At 30.6% G+C, this 18,321-nt stretch overlaps 4 protein-coding genes across 8 annotated transcripts; 2 read left to right on the top strand and 2 right to left on the bottom strand.

The window, feature by feature from the left end:
* Positions 1–43: 43 nt before the first annotated feature.
* LOC105149063 (Metal response element-binding Transcription Factor-1) lies at positions 44–6,489 on the bottom strand. 2 transcript variants are annotated; one of them, XM_011061207.2, is made up of 5 exons: positions 5,747–6,489; positions 4,082–4,311; positions 3,170–3,452; positions 2,819–3,002; positions 44–2,739 (listed from the first exon to the last, which is right to left on the bottom strand). In XM_011061207.2, the coding sequence occupies exons 1-5, from the start codon at positions 5,974–5,976 to the stop codon at positions 1,180–1,182; spliced, it is 2,487 nt and encodes an 828-aa protein (XP_011059509.2). In that variant the 5' UTR covers positions 5,977–6,489; the 3' UTR covers positions 44–1,179. The 2 variants fall into 2 exon arrangements, with proteins under 2 accessions (XP_011059509.2, XP_011059511.2); XM_011061209.2 differs by lacking the exon at positions 5,747–6,489 and having other exon boundaries at positions 3,170–3,515; positions 4,082–4,183.
* Positions 6,490–6,771: 282 nt separating this feature from the next.
* On the top strand, positions 6,772–8,855 carry LOC105149064 (hypothetical protein). Of its 2 annotated transcripts, none has more exons than XM_011061211.2 (3): positions 6,772–7,305; positions 7,521–7,691; positions 8,148–8,855. In XM_011061211.2, exons 1-3 carry the CDS (start codon positions 7,280–7,282, stop codon positions 8,500–8,502), a joined length of 552 nt encoding a protein of 183 aa, XP_011059513.1. In that variant the 5' UTR covers positions 6,772–7,279; the 3' UTR covers positions 8,503–8,855. The 2 variants fall into 2 exon arrangements, with proteins under 2 accessions (XP_011059513.1, XP_011059512.1); XM_011061210.2 differs by having other exon boundaries at positions 6,788–7,305; positions 8,142–8,855.
* LOC105149065 (neuferricin) lies at positions 8,694–10,991 on the bottom strand. Its single transcript, XM_011061212.2, has 4 exons — positions 10,584–10,991; positions 10,338–10,478; positions 9,923–10,109; positions 8,694–9,814 (listed from the first exon to the last, which is right to left on the bottom strand). The coding sequence occupies exons 1-4, from the start codon at positions 10,879–10,881 to the stop codon at positions 9,628–9,630; spliced, it is 813 nt and encodes a 270-aa protein (XP_011059514.1). The 5' UTR covers positions 10,882–10,991; the 3' UTR covers positions 8,694–9,627.
* A 126-nt stretch (positions 10,992–11,117) lies between these two features.
* On the top strand, positions 11,118–18,280 carry LOC105149066 (inactive fucosyltransferase B). 3 transcript variants are annotated; one of them, XM_011061213.2, is made up of 4 exons: positions 11,118–12,741; positions 13,851–14,247; positions 14,871–15,025; positions 16,281–18,280. In XM_011061213.2, the coding sequence occupies exons 2-4, from the start codon at positions 13,987–13,989 to the stop codon at positions 17,215–17,217; spliced, it is 1,353 nt and encodes a 450-aa protein (XP_011059515.2). In that variant the 5' UTR covers positions 11,118–12,741; positions 13,851–13,986; the 3' UTR covers positions 17,218–18,280. The 3 variants fall into 3 exon arrangements, with proteins under 3 accessions (XP_011059515.2, XP_087265298.1, XP_087265299.1); XM_087409172.1 differs by having other exon boundaries at positions 11,118–12,915; XM_087409173.1 differs by lacking the exon at positions 11,118–12,741 and having other exon boundaries at positions 12,922–14,247.
* Positions 18,281–18,321: the final 41 nt, after the last annotated feature.

Below are 18,321 nucleotides of genomic sequence, written 5' to 3'. Positions count from 1 at the left end.
ATTTTATATTAAAATTATTGTAGATGCAAAAAGAAGTAGAGGATAGTTGTTATAGATTCTTTATTGAGTTAGTTTTTATATTTGTTCATTAACAACATAATAAATATGCTGCTATTTACAAGCTATTTAGGTACATTGATTTTATTGCAAGTACTTATAACAGCCATAAAAATTTTCACGCTAAAATTATTAAAAATTAACATTTCTCCAATCTCTTTATTTATTATAATAATGCAACATAACACTAAATTCTAATTAAAACTTAAAACTTAGTATCTTAGTAACGTTATAGCAATAACGTTACAAATACTTTGGATGTTTATAAGTATTTGGCATTTCCTGATTAACTGAGGAAATATAAAGTTTTTTTTTAGTAAACGTACACTAGTAAAAAGTTTTTGCTCATATAGATATAAACAATAATAATGTTCTTAGGGTTAACGCTATGATTTGGGAACATACATTCAAAAGTTAAATAAATAATATTCTTAAACATACAACTATTACATCATTTTTATATTTACCATAAATAAAAATTAGAAAAAGAAGTAACGTTAATATGCTGTATATCTTTTAAATTTGTGACAAGTTCTTCAACAATATACATTTATAGACCATACAAGAAACAGCATATTTGTAATTCAGATATCAAAAAATATACTAGCTATCCATTTATACGTTGCACAAAAAATTATCAAACATATATTTATAAAACATTTGTTTATGTCAAAATAACTTATTTATATACAAACAATTGTATATTATTATTTTGTTGCAATTGTTCCTTGCATTCTGTGGATATTGTCAGTTGTTAAATTGTTTTAAGTTACGTTTGTGAACAATTATTTTGAAATTGCAGACATCTTGTATATTGTGTATTATAATTATGCAACAATAATTTTGTATGTATAAACACTTTTGTAAAAAGTCTACAAATATTTGGCACAAAATGTATAGAATATGTTATATATAGAACCTCTTAACAGATTCTGTCAAATATAGCATATATATGTACAGTCGCATATTTTCAATTTGTCTAAATAAAATATTCGAAAGGCAAAAGTTGCCCATATTTAAAGCTATCAGGTGTAAAATCACAAATCTTTTGGGGGATTAGCATAGAGATACAGCATTATTGTTTTGCGTGACTAGTTAAAATTAATAAAAAATATTTGCAAATCACTGATTCCTTGCAACTTGACATTTCATCAAAGATGGTAACAACTTTTCCCTACAACATGCATTTGTAGTATTGCTAGTATTCTTACAACAATTGCTAAATATTTTTTGTAGCTGCTGCAGTGTCTTTAAACAGATTACAACACAGCAAGAATCACAACCACCGGCTTCGGCGTTGCAGGAACATTTATCTTGCAAAGAAGACATAAAGTCGCTTACGAGTTGTACCGTATCTTTTTTCGTTATTTCGCCGACCGGGGTATTTGTGCAATTCTGACAATTTTGTACGTTATTACATTTACAATCAGTACATTTACATATATCAGCATCTGCAGTAATCTCCTGCAAAACATTTCTATCTCTGCTCTTTACGTTATTTGTTTTATGCTCATACTCTGCAAGTTTTTGGCATTGTACAATGTCGATGTTTGCCGAAGTGTGTTCCGTATTCATTGCATTGACATTTTTTAAATTTTCCGTAGATGACTGAGTTTCCATTTCTAGTGGATAAGGCTCTGGGCCTACTAGATCTACTAGAGAATGAACTGTAGGAAAAGCATTTAGTTCTGACCAAGATTGTGCTCTCAATGCAGGCGCAGTTGCCAATGCCATTACATCTATCCAAGAGGAAGGTAATTCCTCTTCGGTCGCTATCGCGAGTTCAACGGCTTCGGACTGACTATTTGTAACTGCATTTACATGTAAATTCTGATTTGAAATTGTGATAAGAGACTCATTCTGTAAATTCGTATCATTGATGAATGAGAGAGTATCCATTTCGCTCTCGAAAAGGTGGGTTTCGTTCGAGGAACTTATAATATCAGTAATATGACTAGTAATGCAGTTGGCACTATATAACGCATTGCTATCAGATAAATCTTCTGCATTTGATTGATTTATGAATACTTCATCAGAAGCAGTAACGGAATTATTTTTAAACTGTTTCATATTATTCGTGAAACTTGTTTCCTCAGAAATATGTGCTATTGCATTTTGTAAACCATCCTGCATAATCTTCTGCCTTAAATTTACTGGGATAGATTGATCCTGTCTAGCTATACTGTCACTATGCACTTCCGGTAACGAAGCTGACTTGTGCAAATGATTCTGATGCCCAACAACATCCATTAAATTATCATGTTGTACATTTGATTCAGTCATTTGGTTAAATACTTTAAACTTGTGATAATCCTCATTATTGTTAAAAACATTAACTGCCTGTTCATTAAAATTATCTAAGATATCTGTCGCAAGAAGCGCAACTTCGGTAGTTTCATTCGAATCTTCTTTGTCTTTGGTAGAAATATAACCGAGTTTTGCGTCCAGCTTGCGATGCGTCATAATATCTATTACATTAGTAGGAGTTATTTGTTCCGCAGTATTTTTTGCAGATACATATGGCATGTTTCCATCATTTTGCATGAGATCTGTAGATATTGGTATGACAGCATACGATGGTATAGTAGTGTTACTTGCGCTAACTTTTACAAGTTTCAATTGTAATTGAGTTAACCTTTTTTGCTTCTCAGCCACATCATCATCCTTGTTATTTTTATGCTTCTGTCATAAATAATTAAGATTTAATTAGATTAATACAAAACATATTAATATTGTTAATATTTCTATGGTTAATACTTACCGTATTGTTATTCATAATTTTATTATGTGTTTTTATGTGGCTTTTTAGACTGTGAGGAGTAGTAAAACGTCGTTTGCAATTTTCAAAGGTACAAACATATGGCCGTTCACCTGTATGTGTCCTTTTATGCGTTTTTAAATGGTGCGAAGCTGTAAAGGCCTTTCCGCAACCCTTTTCTCTGCATCTTAAAATAAACAGGAAATGATAATCCCAAATATTTATAAAAGATCCAATATGTAACTAGAAATTAACCAAGTTTTATAATGTTTTCCTTTAATTTATTTAATGTGTTGATATATAATGATTTGTAATGTTTTTTTTTTATATTACAGGAAGTACCGAAAAACATACTTGTATGGTCTTTCTTGAGTATGAGTACGTATATGTTTCTTGAGATCGCTTAAAGTAGTGAAGAATTTAACACATCCAGTCTCTTCGCAGTTGAATGTATTGCCGCTATGAAGTCTTTGGTGAGCTCTCAGTCTGTAACGGGTATTGAATGCCTTCTTGCAGTCTTTGTGAGTGCATTCGAATGGTTTTACTTTTGTGTGTACCCTAATGTGGATCTTTAGACTGTAGGACGTGAGAAAGGCCTTGCCACAACTCGGCTCTGCACATTTAAATCGATACTCGCCTGAAAGTTTTGAGAATTCCCTCCACATAAAAAGATTGCAGGTCTACCTATCTCTTGCAGTATCTGAAAGCCATGCAGGTCAAAGCGTTCCCTTTATACCAGCATTGATGAATTAATAATATCAGTTGCAAAGCAGAATTGTATAAATATAGATTTCATTGCTAACATCATCACAAGGAAATATGGCTGTGAAACTTACCTGAATTCTTTCATCCATGGAATATGCAAAAACAAAAGCACATATAATTTGTTAGTATAGCAGATGGAACAAACTGCATATTGGACAAGCACAAAATGCACAAAAGCACAATATTTTTTTTTAATGATATAGGTTAGATAATTACAGATAAGGCAACATACACAACGGTATAATAAAAATTGCCAAGATAAATATTCTAAATAAGATAAAAGATCTTAAAGATATTAAAATATGCTAAAAGTAATTATACATTTATGATCATTTTTATTATCAAGTTATATTTTTTTATTTATATGTTAGAAATGACTTATATGTTAAAGACATTGTCTATCACTAAAAAATTCTCTATTCTAATTTTATCACATTTATTATTAAAAATCCTATAAACTATATTTTTATTCCTAATAAAAAATTATTTTTAGAAATTTACCTTTGTGTGTTTTCATATGGGTACGCAAATTTCCAATGGTACTGTATGTCCTGGTACAGCCTTCGTATTGGCAATTATAACGATTGATATGTTTCTGATTAGTATCTGGATCCATACTTTCAATCGTGACAGTTTCATGAGAGGTTGCATGATCTTCAAGTAATACATCATCTTGATCTTGATGAATTCGCATATAAATTTCATCTGGATTGATGGTATGATGAATATGTCTGTAAATGTTAATACATATTTTCAATATATATATATATATTAGGTGTTGGAATTAATTCGTAGCGTTTTTTAATGAAAGAATGTTATTTATTTCACATGAGCATTAAAAAATACATTAATGAAAGTACTTCCCATCACTTGTAAAACGCTACGAATTAATTCCAACACCTAATATATAATTCTAAAAAAATTCTCACATTTCTATGAGAAGAAAATAAATAATTTTTGTCTCTGGCTATTTTTCTGTGAAGTTGATAGTACTCGAGCAAAAAATTATTAAAAACCAATATTCGGCAATTTTTAGTAATTAATATTTTGTTAACTATTGTGAAAATTGCAAAATGAAGAAAACTTTTCAACTTAGTTTAGTCCGCTCTACCAGCACACGAAATATTTGATGATCATTCTGGGACACCCTATGTGTGTGTATATATATATATATACACATATATATATATATATATATATACATACACACACATATACATATATGTATATTGTATACATTTTTTACATATTTTTTAAATCTTTTTTTTTCATGCTTAATATTATTTAAATAATATTTCTCATGCTAAATATAAAAATTCAAATGAGAATAATTATATTGACATTATTATTTTCCGATTTTACAATCTCATTGATATACAAAATGACAAATATCCACACGTGCCAATTTTACTATATATTTTGCTAGTAGGTTAAGTATATATAATAGAATAGTATGAGTAATACGTTTGCTATATACATAGATATCAAAATTAAATTTGTAACAAATATAGCATATGATTTCAATGCAACAAGAAAATGCAATTGTGTCAAATTGTAAATAGTCTTAATATATATAAAATATATGTATAATATATATATACAAATATTCCTACAAATAATTTTTACAATAAAAGTATAATAAATAATCATAAAATAAAAAAATAATAAAAAATACATAATTACTCATAGTTTATTGCCTGTTCTAAGAATACAAATTGTCAACAAATAAAATAAAACATATTGCGTTTTATACTATCGTTATCAAATTCATAACAATATATATGTAATATACTTTATATTTTGAAATTATTACACAGTAATCAAATTATACAGTAATCAAAATTTAAAACATCCGGAAACACACATTGATAAAATAATCGGCAATATAATTATCTCGGTATATCCATATGCTGTCCCAACGCCGATTCTCCCCTCGAGCGATTTATGAATTAAAGTTATCGTTTCAAAACTCGTATAGCCTTATAAGGAGGGGACAAAGAATACCGTCGAGGGTGGAAATGAATATCGATGGTACGAATAAACTCGTAGATCTGATTGTAAAATCGATCCCAAGCAATGTAAAGAACAAATGTGAGGATCGTGAGATAAGAGAGCGCAAAAAATGGTAATAGCCTAGAAATTTGTCCAAAATCAGTTGGGACTCACTCGGCCGTGTTGTCATCGACAGGTAGCCTCTCATTGATAGCATCGTCATCGGAGTACCTTTCATAATCGAATACTGTGCTCTGCTCGTAGACCTTTTCGAAACTGGACAAGTCCAAGGTGTCGTCCAGGCAATCCTGCAGATCGTGTGTCACTAAGATATTATCGAAATTGCTCTCGATACCGTCCGCATTCTCATCCTCTTGAAACTTGTCGCTCTCCCACATCGCCATACTTTTTTGGGGCTGCGCGACAAACAAATCGCGCGACCAGCTCTCCGTCTGCGTTCTGACATAACCTACAATTCTATTGCGATACGATCGGCAAGGTAGGCCGCTGATGAAATCTCATTATCGATACGGAGAAAGATGTAGTCGAAGAAGAACTGATAACGATCACCATATGATTGATGTAATTCATGTCAAGGTGGAAAAACACAAGAGACTCTGTTCTTTTTAGCTGAATTTCTTGTACAGTTCATCTTTCTTCCTTTTTTCTCCACGTTGAAAAGAAAAAGAGAAAAGATAAACCGTGCAAGAAATTTAGATAAAAAGAACAGGCCTGAGATGAGCCATTCCTGTAGATGCGCAGTAGCTTAAAAGTAGTGGGGAATGAACAGCCAATCATGAGGCACCCATTTTATGAAAATCCAATAATGATTGTGTTCTCTGCAATTTTTTGACACATTTATGTCAAAAACAAAAAAAAATGTGCAATCTCATTTCTGTTTAATAATAATGTTAAAGTTTGTAATATTTTTATATTTTAACAGTTTTTATTAATAAATCATTGTTATTTTAATTTTCAATTCTGTGTTTTTATTAGTAATCATCTGTGAACGCTTGAAATCTGCGCGTTTAAAATGGGCTCCCCCCATTGGTTGACAAGTTCCCCCCCTATAAGTTCCCACTCTGCCACCATTATGCGCAATGGCATCTTGTTTCTTTCCACTATAGTTCATATCAATAGGTCTGTTCGATTGGTTACACTTTTACACTTAACATCTTCACTTTCTCTTTTTTTAGCGCCAAATATATATCTATCTCATTTTAAGTGTAAAAAGTGTAAAAAAGTGTAAGCAAATCGAACAGACCAAATGATCTGTTCTTTACAGCTACACTTTCTACATTCGAAAGTGATAAAATTACACCTATAAGTGTGAGAGGGAAAAAGAAAAACTGAAAAAGACAAGAATTACAAGAGACAATTTTCAGCTCGAAAAGAACAGACCTAGCATTTCTTCCTTTCTCAAGTGAAGTACAAGAGCCATTTAAAATAAGTGCCATTTAATCGCTTCAAGATGATGTTCTCCTCTTAGCAGTCTATATGCATTTCGTATGAAAGAATACGTTCTACCTCTATTTTCTACAAGTTTTACGGACGAGTTTTACGTTAATCTCGTCTTTGTTACTTTTTATTGTATACTCCACTCGAAAATGGAAGACGTATGTATTTTCGATAAATGAAGGAGTTTCACACAAAGACATCGAGAAATTTGACATTCTTTCATAAGAATTTTACAAAGTTTCTGGAGCAATGGATGAGAAGCAAACAGAAAATCCGTAAGTTTCAAAGAAAGGCTCCACTAAAAGATCCCGTATAAATATATTTTTACTATTCTGTTCTTCTCTTTTGGTTTTCTTAGGTTATAAAAATTATTTAGTTTATAATAATTATCGCCGTTCTAATTCACTTGCAAATATTAAAATATATTAAATCTTGAAAAGAATAAAAATTATTTTGTTAAGAAGAATTAAGAGCAGCTCAAATTTTTCAGAATCTCCAAAGATCATTTAGACAATACTAATGTACCTGTGATAACAGCTGATTTAGAGATGCTTACTATAGATATTAATCCTCCACCTACAGAAACCAAGAGGATTCTTAGGAAAAGGTTATCTAAGCCTTCTTCTGTAGAAAACGATTCTATAGAAATGGTTAAACGAAGGTAATATTTGAAGCTTCCAGAGATATTTTCTTTAAAGAAATTATGATTAATCTCTGTGATACATCATTAAATGCCAATGTTTTATAAACATTGCAGTTTATTTCATCAGGGTAACTGATACTTCGCCATGTATCTGAGGATTGATTACGTATCTTGAAACGATGTAAAAGTGAACGAACTTACTACAATATTTATAATTTCATTAATTAACTACTTAATAAGTTTATTCATCTTTGTAATTTTCACCTTGTTTCAAAATAAATAATCAATCTCCAGGTTCTCACCTCGATGAAATAAACTGCAACGTTCATGAAACAAAACATTCAATAATGTATCAAGGCATAGAGAGACATATAACTTGTAAATTGCTTAGCATTCTTTGAAGATAATTTTATATTAGACTGTGATATTTTGTCATATGTGTCTAATAATACTTTGTATATAAATAAGGTGCAGCTTGAGACCAAAAAAAAGAAGGATCTATGAGGTGGAGGAGACAGAGGAAGAAATTGTCAAGGAATATTATTTAGACAAAAAAATAAATAAGAAATCAAATAATCTTGAAACAATATTTGAAGAAACCCAGAATTCCGACGACGACACTACAATACGTATGAGTGCGAAGAGATTTAAGAGAATGTTGATGTTTGCTCCTACAGCTTCCAAGTTGAAGAAGAGACGTGCAAAGATACAAAGAGTTTTTGGATCTAAGGTTAGGTACAAGAGATGTGGATCGATGCAGGCTCTTATAGATAAATTAAATACCATCAGAGAGAATTCACCAATGAAAATTGACAGTGAACTCAAATGATACCAGATTCCTCGATGACATATTTAAATGCCATTTTTTTAAAGAAATTATCTGAAGAATAATATGTTATGTATACTTCAGGATTTCATTAAAAAAATGTATCAGACTTATTTTATAATCACATTTAAGGGATAATATTTAGATGGAGAAATTTACATTTCCATCTACTAAGAATGTTATACTATATAGAATTTTCTGTGCAGGCATTTATTCGATTCTCGTATTGTAGATTTACATGTTTCGAATTATAAGAATGTAAGGACCATAATGTGTGATAATTATATTTCTATTTGCATATTTGAGATTTATCTCGCTTATATTAACAGCAATATATATCATATAAGAAGTAATAATGTATCTTTTATTTCTTTAAGTACTAGTACTCCCTCATTGCGTCTACATTGAATTATGATAAAAAAAAGTAATTCATTTTGACACGTCTTAAATTAGTATGTCTTCTTGTTTCTGAAATCGTAATTTAAGCTATTAATGAGGAGATCAAAACCTTCGGTATTGTTCGTACCATACGTTGCATTTTAGTTTAGATTCAATTCAAAATTTATATACATACATTTATTATTAAATAATAATGGAAATATACATTTTTTCATAAATATATTAAATTCTATGTACTAATATAAACAACTTCTATGAAGTGTATAATATAAACAATTTTTTTAATCTCTAATGTTTTTTCAATATTAGGAATGGAAATAAAGACTGATCATTTAAAAATTTAAATACAAAACTTCATTGTTTTAGGGATGAAATTTAATTTTTTTAAATGTCATGTTTCATTATGTATATCACATAATTATCACATGTATAATGAGACTTTGAAATTTATTTTAAGATCGGTATATTGGCGATTGTGTATTTCTTATCTAGAGTATTACTAAATGTTATATAAAATCTTGTATTCTTATTTATTTGTACTCTTATAAAAGGCACTAATCGTAATGAATATACAAAAAATTATAAGAATTATACAAAAAATATGAAAAATTATATAAAGTTAATAGTTTATATTAAATCTATGTATTTTCGCATTGATATTATATAAATATAAAATTTGAATATATCTTAAATTCGGTAGATAAAAACACTATATAATACTTCCTCACATCACATCTTATTCATCCCCAAAATGCATTTTGTCGCGTACTTATCACAGCCATCGTATTCTTTAAATCTAGCTTTATTTTCTTCGTATTCCTTACTATCTAATTTAATACAAGTACATCTAGATGAACTTTGTGCAGTCTCGAAAAACATTCTTGGTACTCCCACCCAATCTCTATCAATTCCACCGCTTGTTAAACAAAAATAAATCATATAATTACATATTAAAAGGTTTACTTAATATATTTCTTTAATTTTTCTTTAATATGAAAACAATGACTATTAAACAACTTCTTACCTTCTTTCAGTACACCAGAATACAGTACCAATATCTAGATTCCATTCTACGTTACAAGGTGGGAACATTCTGTTTTGTGCCTCTTCCAATGCTTTCTCCTTTTTAAGAAGTAATAGCTTTTCTTGTATCTTATAAAATTCTGTAGTTGGGCTACCATCTTGATTATAGTATCTACCATATAATTTTCCTAAAGAAAATACAAAATATTTTAGAAAGTATCACATGCGAGTTGATCCATCTCATGCAATGTCTACAGAACATAAAACATTTTTTGCAGTAAAAAGAGATTAAAATATACCTTTCCTTTCTTGCTGAGCAGATTGATAAAATATTATAAAATTATTTTGGCTTTTAGGACAATTATTCTGAGATGGATCAACTGTTCCTATATCCCATGACAGTTTAAATAATTAACCTTTGTAAATATAGTTTGTTTTATAAAATTGTACCCAATCATTCAATGCTTTTACTTGTTGCATCGATAAACTAGATATGTCGTCTGTTAAACCTTTATCATCAAATTCTCCAGTGATAAATGCCAAGGAAGCATCACGACCTACAAATAAATAAAATTAATTATATATATATATATATATATATATATATATATATATATATATATATAGTAGAAGTTTGAATTTGACATAAGGAACCTAATTACCAGTGAAAGCATGATAACTTCTTCCAGATCCATAATGTTTTTCTCCTTTCGTTACATCGAAGACTTGACCTAAGATCGAAAGATATAAACCGTTCTCCAGATTTGTATATCGTTCTAATTCGCTTATAGTGAATATCTTTGACCCGCCAGAGTTTTCATTTAAACCAAAATATATCGTGTCAGCTAAATTTAATGTTCCTTCCATTAACTGAGACTTGATCTTCTCATAAAAGCCGCGCGAATATAAGAAATACACGATCGCCAATAGCAGCGATAGCCAAAAATATTTGGAAAACATAATTACGCTATTTACAAACGCTCGTGAATTCCAGCGTGGACTACTCCGATTTCTGATGATCTTCGATGATCTACCATGTTAAATTACAGAATTCTGTATTACCGGCCAGAGATCGTATTATTTGAAATTGTTGCTAGGTTAGAATATACAATTATCTTGTAGCGAATCAATATGCTTGACAAATTTATTGTATGTACAATTGAAATATTAACCTAAATTATTATTATTATTATTTTCATCTGCAAGATGAAATATAAAATACAATGTAAGTATAATATTCACACTTTATGATTTTACTTGTAAAATAATAACAATGCAAAAGTTTTTATAGATTTAAAATGTTGTCTTAAATTTATACAATTTTTTGTATTTTTTGTAATCTAATATTCAGTAAAATTAATACCTCTTTAATTAGCAAAAATACAAACATAAAAATACAAAATTTTGTGTATAATTAATTATAAGAATACAATATCATAAAAGTATACGATCAGTGAACATTTAAATTATATATTTACTCCATAAAGAATTATATTAGAAAGCAATTGATATATTAATTAATAAAGTTCTACAACAAAGATAAGGTCAAGATTTAAAAAAATAATATATATAAAATAAAAGTATATAAATACTGTTAAATTAATAGTTTAAATTTTATAAATATCAAAACAATGGAAATATTATCTGTCGCTTCCATAAAATCAACACATAATGCATATTAATAACACAAGTTGAAATTAATCGTAACACGTACTACATGTGTTGTTCAATTGATATGTAGCTTTATAATCACATATATTGTATAATCATAGGCGCTCGATGCCGCGCGAAATGAACACATAAATCACAATATTATGACAGATTCAATTGAGTGAACGAAGATATTACGAACGAAAAATAATTAATTCTCAAGTGTGTGGGCTCCCGATCAAGAAGGTTGAATGAATAATTAAAGATATCAATTCCAATAATTTTTTCTTCTATTTCTGCATTCCCATATATAATAAAACTTGGTGATCAATGAAAACAATTAACAGTATGTTCAGAAAACCAAAAATAGAATCTAAAAAAGAGAAGAAAGCAATTAAATCTGAAAAATTACCCAAAATTCGAAAAAGGGAAAGAAAATAATTTATTTGCCAACTTAACATATTTACTCCCAGAATGATTAAATAATACATCTCAGAAATACAGTCTGTCAGAAATAAGAGTTTTTATATAAAATTATTTAATCGGATTCGAACTATCCAAAACTCATTTTTTTTTTATATTTTAGTCCAGCTTTCTGATCAAACAGCTTCCAGGTTGTCACGAACACACACGATCAGCTCGATTGTTTTATCTGACTGATAAGCGGCGCACACATACTTGAGTTTACTTGTTTCTGCTAGTTGATACTACGGTAACCACCGGTACGCCAGGGTGATGGTGAATGACGTTTGAGAGATGTTGGAGGACGGTGGTCACGCTTGGTTAACCAAGACAATCGGGATCAACGGTCAGTCGTGCGCCAGCGTGTATCCTTGTTGCACCGGGAGTCGTGCACCCGCGACTTTCCTTGTGCTTTCTATCATTCGCGCGCCTCGCGTCATTTCGCTCCTCGCCGATACAGCATAAAGTGGTTTGTCCTCTATCGCGTCCCAGATTGATTGAAGATTGTGACTATTGTGGCATGGATCGGTTTTCGTAATTAATAAGTGTTTTATTTCACTGCACACTGTTTCGCGCGGCTGTTATTTTATTATGTGTCGTTAAATGAATTTAACGGTGGTGTTTACATACGATTTCATTGTGAAAAGTTAATGAGACGAGACGCTGAGGGAGTTAATTTCTATGCTGCTTACGTTGGGATAAAACTTTGTAAAGTCGCACATATCGATTTCCTAAAGAACCTGTTTAATTAAATTTATAAATTGTAACTTCGCGTTTTATAAAAGATGGCGATAAATTATTATTAATGAAAGACAGAGATTTAAAAATATTAAAGAAAAAGTTAAGAAAAGAGAATCATTTCTTTCTGCTGGAAAAATATGGGTATTAATAGTATCTAACTTGATCCAAATGGTCATATTAATTTTTTCTTTAATTTCTTTTCCTCAATAAAAATAGAAATAATGCAGTTTCATATTTCTTCCTTATTTTCTGAATGCACTAACTGTTTATGACACTTAAAAATTCACTCTGACGAAAATAAGAAAGAGAGAATTAGAGTGTAAATTATATAAATATGAAAGAAGAGAATAACTGAAGCGTAAACGAAGTTTCTAGGAGGCGAAAATTGAGACAACGAAACGTAACTCAAGCGGAACAAGTTAAAATGACATTAAAATGAATCGCAAATGATTGAAAAATGACTTTTAATGATTATTTTGACATCATTTTGATCATAATAACTTGTTGTTCTGCTTGGGAAACGTAAGCGTTTACACTTCTGTTACTCTCCTCTTATAAGATAATGTACCAGTTAATGGATATATGACTCCCAATTATTATTCAAAATAACAAAAATTTTAAATATTTTTTACTAATATTATATATACGGCTCTAAATAAAATCGTCTTATTAAATTTTGATAAACAACAAATTTATTTAGAGGCGTGCTTACATATCATTAAAAGCTTAATATTTAAAATTTTTGTCATTTTGTCCACTAAGTGAGTTATATTCATTAACTGTTTGCTATAATTAGTACATTTATCTCATTCGACTTATGCTCCAATTTCTATTTTTACCAGTAGTGAAATTCTGTAACTCATTATATATAAACATATACGTGTGACATATTGCTTTTTATATAAAATATTACATAATTGCTTTTTATATAAAAGTAAATCAATGTTATATAAAAGTAAGCTCTGTCATTATAAATATATAACGACTGCATAATGAGTTACTGCAATAGAATACAGGAGCTAGTTAAAAAAAAGTTATCATCATAACAAATCAGCAAGTGTCTTCGTCCTATTCAGTTTCGCACCATATCTTCGCAAAAATACCGCAAAGAAGGACATCATCGGACGTGCAAATAATACCTAAGAATTCAATTTGTCTCGGTCAGTAGTTGCTTAACGTACACTCAGGATAGAATGAACGGCGGCGAGCATTATGCGCAAGTTATCGCGACGGCTCGCGTTCGTCTTGCTCACCAGTACGACAGCTGCGATTTTCTGCACGCTATTACTACCTTCGGGTTTTCTCACCACCTACAGAAGGTCTTCCGCATCACGGAAAGAACAGGTGTTCACAAGAGAAGAAAAACAAGAAAATAGAGGGTCCGTCTCTGCTACAGAATTACCTAACACGCAATTCGCGAGGACGGCTTCCTTGGATGCGAACCTCCTTGGAAGAGGTTTCACTGATAAACAGGTAAAATGTTGTACCATCTTATATTGCTATGCAATCTTTTATCCTTTACGAATCAAATTAATTCCGTTATTATGTCAATATTAGAATGAAATATATAACAACGCTAATAATAATGATAATTTCTATTATTTAAAGCATTTTATGGAAATTGATATAGATTTGCTAATTGTAACTATTTAAAAACATAAATCGTGATGATATTAAAATGATTCCAAAATGTATGTGTGATCTAAAATTTATATTTCAATCATAATGCATTTTAATGTCATCTTCACGTTATTGTAATTTGTTTTACATATATATATATATATATATATATATATATATATATATACACACACACACACACACACACACACACACACACACACACACATACATACATATACACTCTTGAGTGTTATTTTAAATTTTTTAAAATTATGCTAAAACTACATCGAGGAGTATTACGTAGTAATCTACCTCGGTAGAGAATCGTACAAGAAAGACTAACAATGCTTCGTTTGTTTGCTAATGCGAAATGTCGATAAAACATTTATTAGCAATTATTATCTATTCGCATTTAATATCTATTCATTATATTAGGAAAAACTTGGATAAATGTTATGGCGTATTTTTTTCAGGTAGAGAGTATATCTCTTCTCGGAAAATGGTTATTGGCGCCGGAAGGGAGTTCACCCCCTCAGTCGAACGCCACCAATAAAACTTATTTGATCTTGATTTGGAAGCATGGGCAATTTCTGGAACGTAGACACATTAGACATTTCACATCTATCAAGTTAGAAAATTTTAAATTCTCTTTCTTTTTTAACAAAAATAATTCTAAACAAGGATATACAAAATAATACAAGCCGAGGATGGTATTTGCCATTTGTTGTTTCGAACAATAATTTTTGCTTATAAAGATTTAAAACTAATCGATTAAAAATTGTATAATCAATTTTTATTTTATCAGGTTTTATCAGTACTTTATTTTATCAGTTTGTTATTCATATAACAATTTAACTTGAAATTCATTTTACGAAAATATTGAATTAGAACGAAAATTCGTAGCATCTCAAAATTTAAAATTATAGTAACTAAAATTATAGTAAAATTATAGTAATAATTATAGTAATTATAGTAAGCTATAGTAACTAAGTTAAAAATGAACGAAATTTAAATTTTAAGAAAAGATTTTAAAGGTTTTCTTTTATTTCCCAAAGTTTATTATGTTTTTTGTGTTTTTGTTCGGTAATTTTTAACATATAGGAAACGAACTAGATTAGAAAATGGGAAATTTTCTTTTCATTTTGTGGGTCTATCATGTCCCCAAAAACCTAGCAAACATTTTCAACCTTCTAATGTGAAAGCTTAAGGTTTACTTTACAAAATCATTGTTTAAAAATGTTCCTAAGATTTTTTGTTACTGAGCAATCGCGATGAGACTTATCGCGAATTAAAAAAAAGAAACATGTTAACTTTGATTACTCATAACTCTGTTAAAAATCATTGTACTGAAATTCAAAACAGATTCTTAAAACTGAAACTTTTTGTTTCAAACCAATAAAAAATTCGTTCTAGATTGATAAGAAAATATATCAGCCTTCGGCTAAAAAGATAGTAATCGGTAAAATTGCGGTCACGCGATTTATGTCTGTTTCTATCAATATAGATTAACATTAATTTCAGTTCAACTTGCTCTTCAGGTTTTTCTCATTCTTAAAACCAGAAAAAATGAAGAGTTAGTTGAATCAAGATTTATATTAAACTATATTGGTAGAATCGGGCAAAGTGACTTCAATCAAATTCCAATTCATTTATTCAGCACTATTAAATAATAGATAAAAAACAAATAAAACTATTCAATATTAATAGAATTATTAATACAATATATACAATATAAAAAAGACTAAGAACGAACTGTATACTAGAAATTTTGTCTTAAGCGATTCTGCAGAATCCAATCAGAATAAATTAATCAGAGTTTGGTTGAAATCGCCTTTACTTTCACAATAAGCATCGACAGAGATTTACAAAATCGTATATTTTAGGTTTTCACCATGGGATCAATGTTCAGTACAGAATTGCATGCTAAGTTACAATGAAAAAGATCTGCATCGAGCAGACGCCGTACTATTTCATTTACACTTCACGAGAAATCCATCTGAATTACCGGAGAGAAGCCAGGCGAATCAACGATGGATCTTCCTGACAGATGAGTCACCTTTCCACACGTTTTTGCACAGTCCTCAAAGATTGTCGAACTACGATGGTCTGTTCAACTGGTCTATGTCATACCGAATGGACAGCGATGTGCCGGTTCCCTATGGAAGAACAATACAAACCTCCGAAAACTTTTCGGCCGAACATTGGAACACTATTGTGAGAACTTCCAAGAGCAAACTGGTCGCTATAATGGGCAGTAATTGCAGTGGTCGTAACGAACGATGGTCCTACGTGAAGGCACTCAAGTCGTTGCTTCACGGTGACCTGGACATCATCGGAAAATGTCTAGATGGCAACAGAACCATTTGTCCTGGTCATTTCGACAAGGACTGCGCCGCTTTGGAGTCATATAAGTTCTATCTGTCGTTCGAGAACTCCAATTGCCGAGAGTACTTGACGGAGAAGGTGTTTTGGAACGCATACCGTAAATTCGCGGTTCCGATAATAATGGGAGCATCACGGCAGGACTGTCTGCGATTGTTGCCACCGCACTCCTTCCTCCACGTGGACGATTTCGCGGACGTCAACGCGCTCGCTGACTACATCAGGTATCTGGACCGCGACGATGAGCGTTACTTCGAATATCATGAGTGGCGCAATCATTATCGGGTGATCAACGAGCACGGCTACTTCGGCAGCGTCTCCAGGCACTATTGTCGCATATGTGAGGCATTGCATTACAACCCTGCCGTGCCGAAAGTCTACACGAATCTCGAACACTTTTGGAGTAAGGAGAAGGACTGCGTTCCAGCGAGTGCTTGAGATACGAACACAAAGAAAACAGATTTTTTTGCTTTCCGACAATTAACATCAAGTTTCCTGCTTTAACACGTATTTACTGTGTACTTCTCATCCATGCTTATTGACGCTGATTGTCGGAAGGTGAAAAATCTGCTTCCTTTGTATTTATTGCTGCTTATATATCTTTAGACAATTCTTTACGATCATCTAGTCTTTCAAGTGTGTAGTCGTGAAGTGTTGATGAATTAATATATACGAATCAGTGGCTTGGAAACTTTAGCAATAGACGGCGTCAGTAGTTCAATGTCGAACTATCGAAACTTTCAAATGCATTTTAAATTTATAAAAATTATGGAAAAAAGGATAAAATTATTGTTGTAAGTCGATATGATTATTATTAATTTGATATTCTTAATTACGATAAAAAAAGTTCCTGCATTTTTTAAAATAAGAATTGAAGAATTATTTATAAAATCCTTAGAAAATAGCTGCATATATTATTTCATTATAATTTATTTAATACAAGCAACAACATTTAATAAATGCTTCTGTATATATTATAAATATAAAATAAAACTAATAATTGTACATTAAAAAATACATGATAAATATTATAATTTTAGTTAATGATTGATACACATTACTGTTATGTAAAATTAATGGAATTAAAATATCTGCATGTTAAAAATAGGCCTGCCCTTTTTAGCTAAATATCAGATAGTTCATGTTTTTTTTTCAACTTGAGAGAAAAAGAGCACAGATGAACCGTGCAAGAAGTTCAAATGGAAAGAACAGATCTAATTATACTCGTATATAACAGATTCATATTTGCCGCTTGAAATGGACCTGTGCGTATGAGAAGATTTGATCGTTATGACGCATTTTGTTAAAGTCCGTGGAAAATCTTTCGGATCGATACGAAATGTATCCAGAAGAATCCCCTCTCATTTACGCGTTCATTAAAATTCGGAACGTTCGTTAATGATACCTTGATGCTTAAGAGAGTCTTTCCGCAAGTTTTTCGAGATTTCGGGAATCACATTTGAGAAGGTAGAAGAGTTGATGCCGTGACTAGAAAAAATAAGGATTTTAGGAAAAAGAGAGAACAAGACTTGTGAAAGCGCG

The sequence above is a fragment of the Acromyrmex echinatior genome, chromosome 9 (genome assembly GCF_024713525.1).
Source record: "Acromyrmex echinatior isolate Ae372 chromosome 9, ASM2471352v2, whole genome shotgun sequence".
Taxonomy (NCBI): domain Eukaryota; kingdom Metazoa; phylum Arthropoda; class Insecta; order Hymenoptera; family Formicidae; genus Acromyrmex; species Acromyrmex echinatior.
This window is presented reverse-complemented; position numbering and strand designations above follow the sequence as displayed.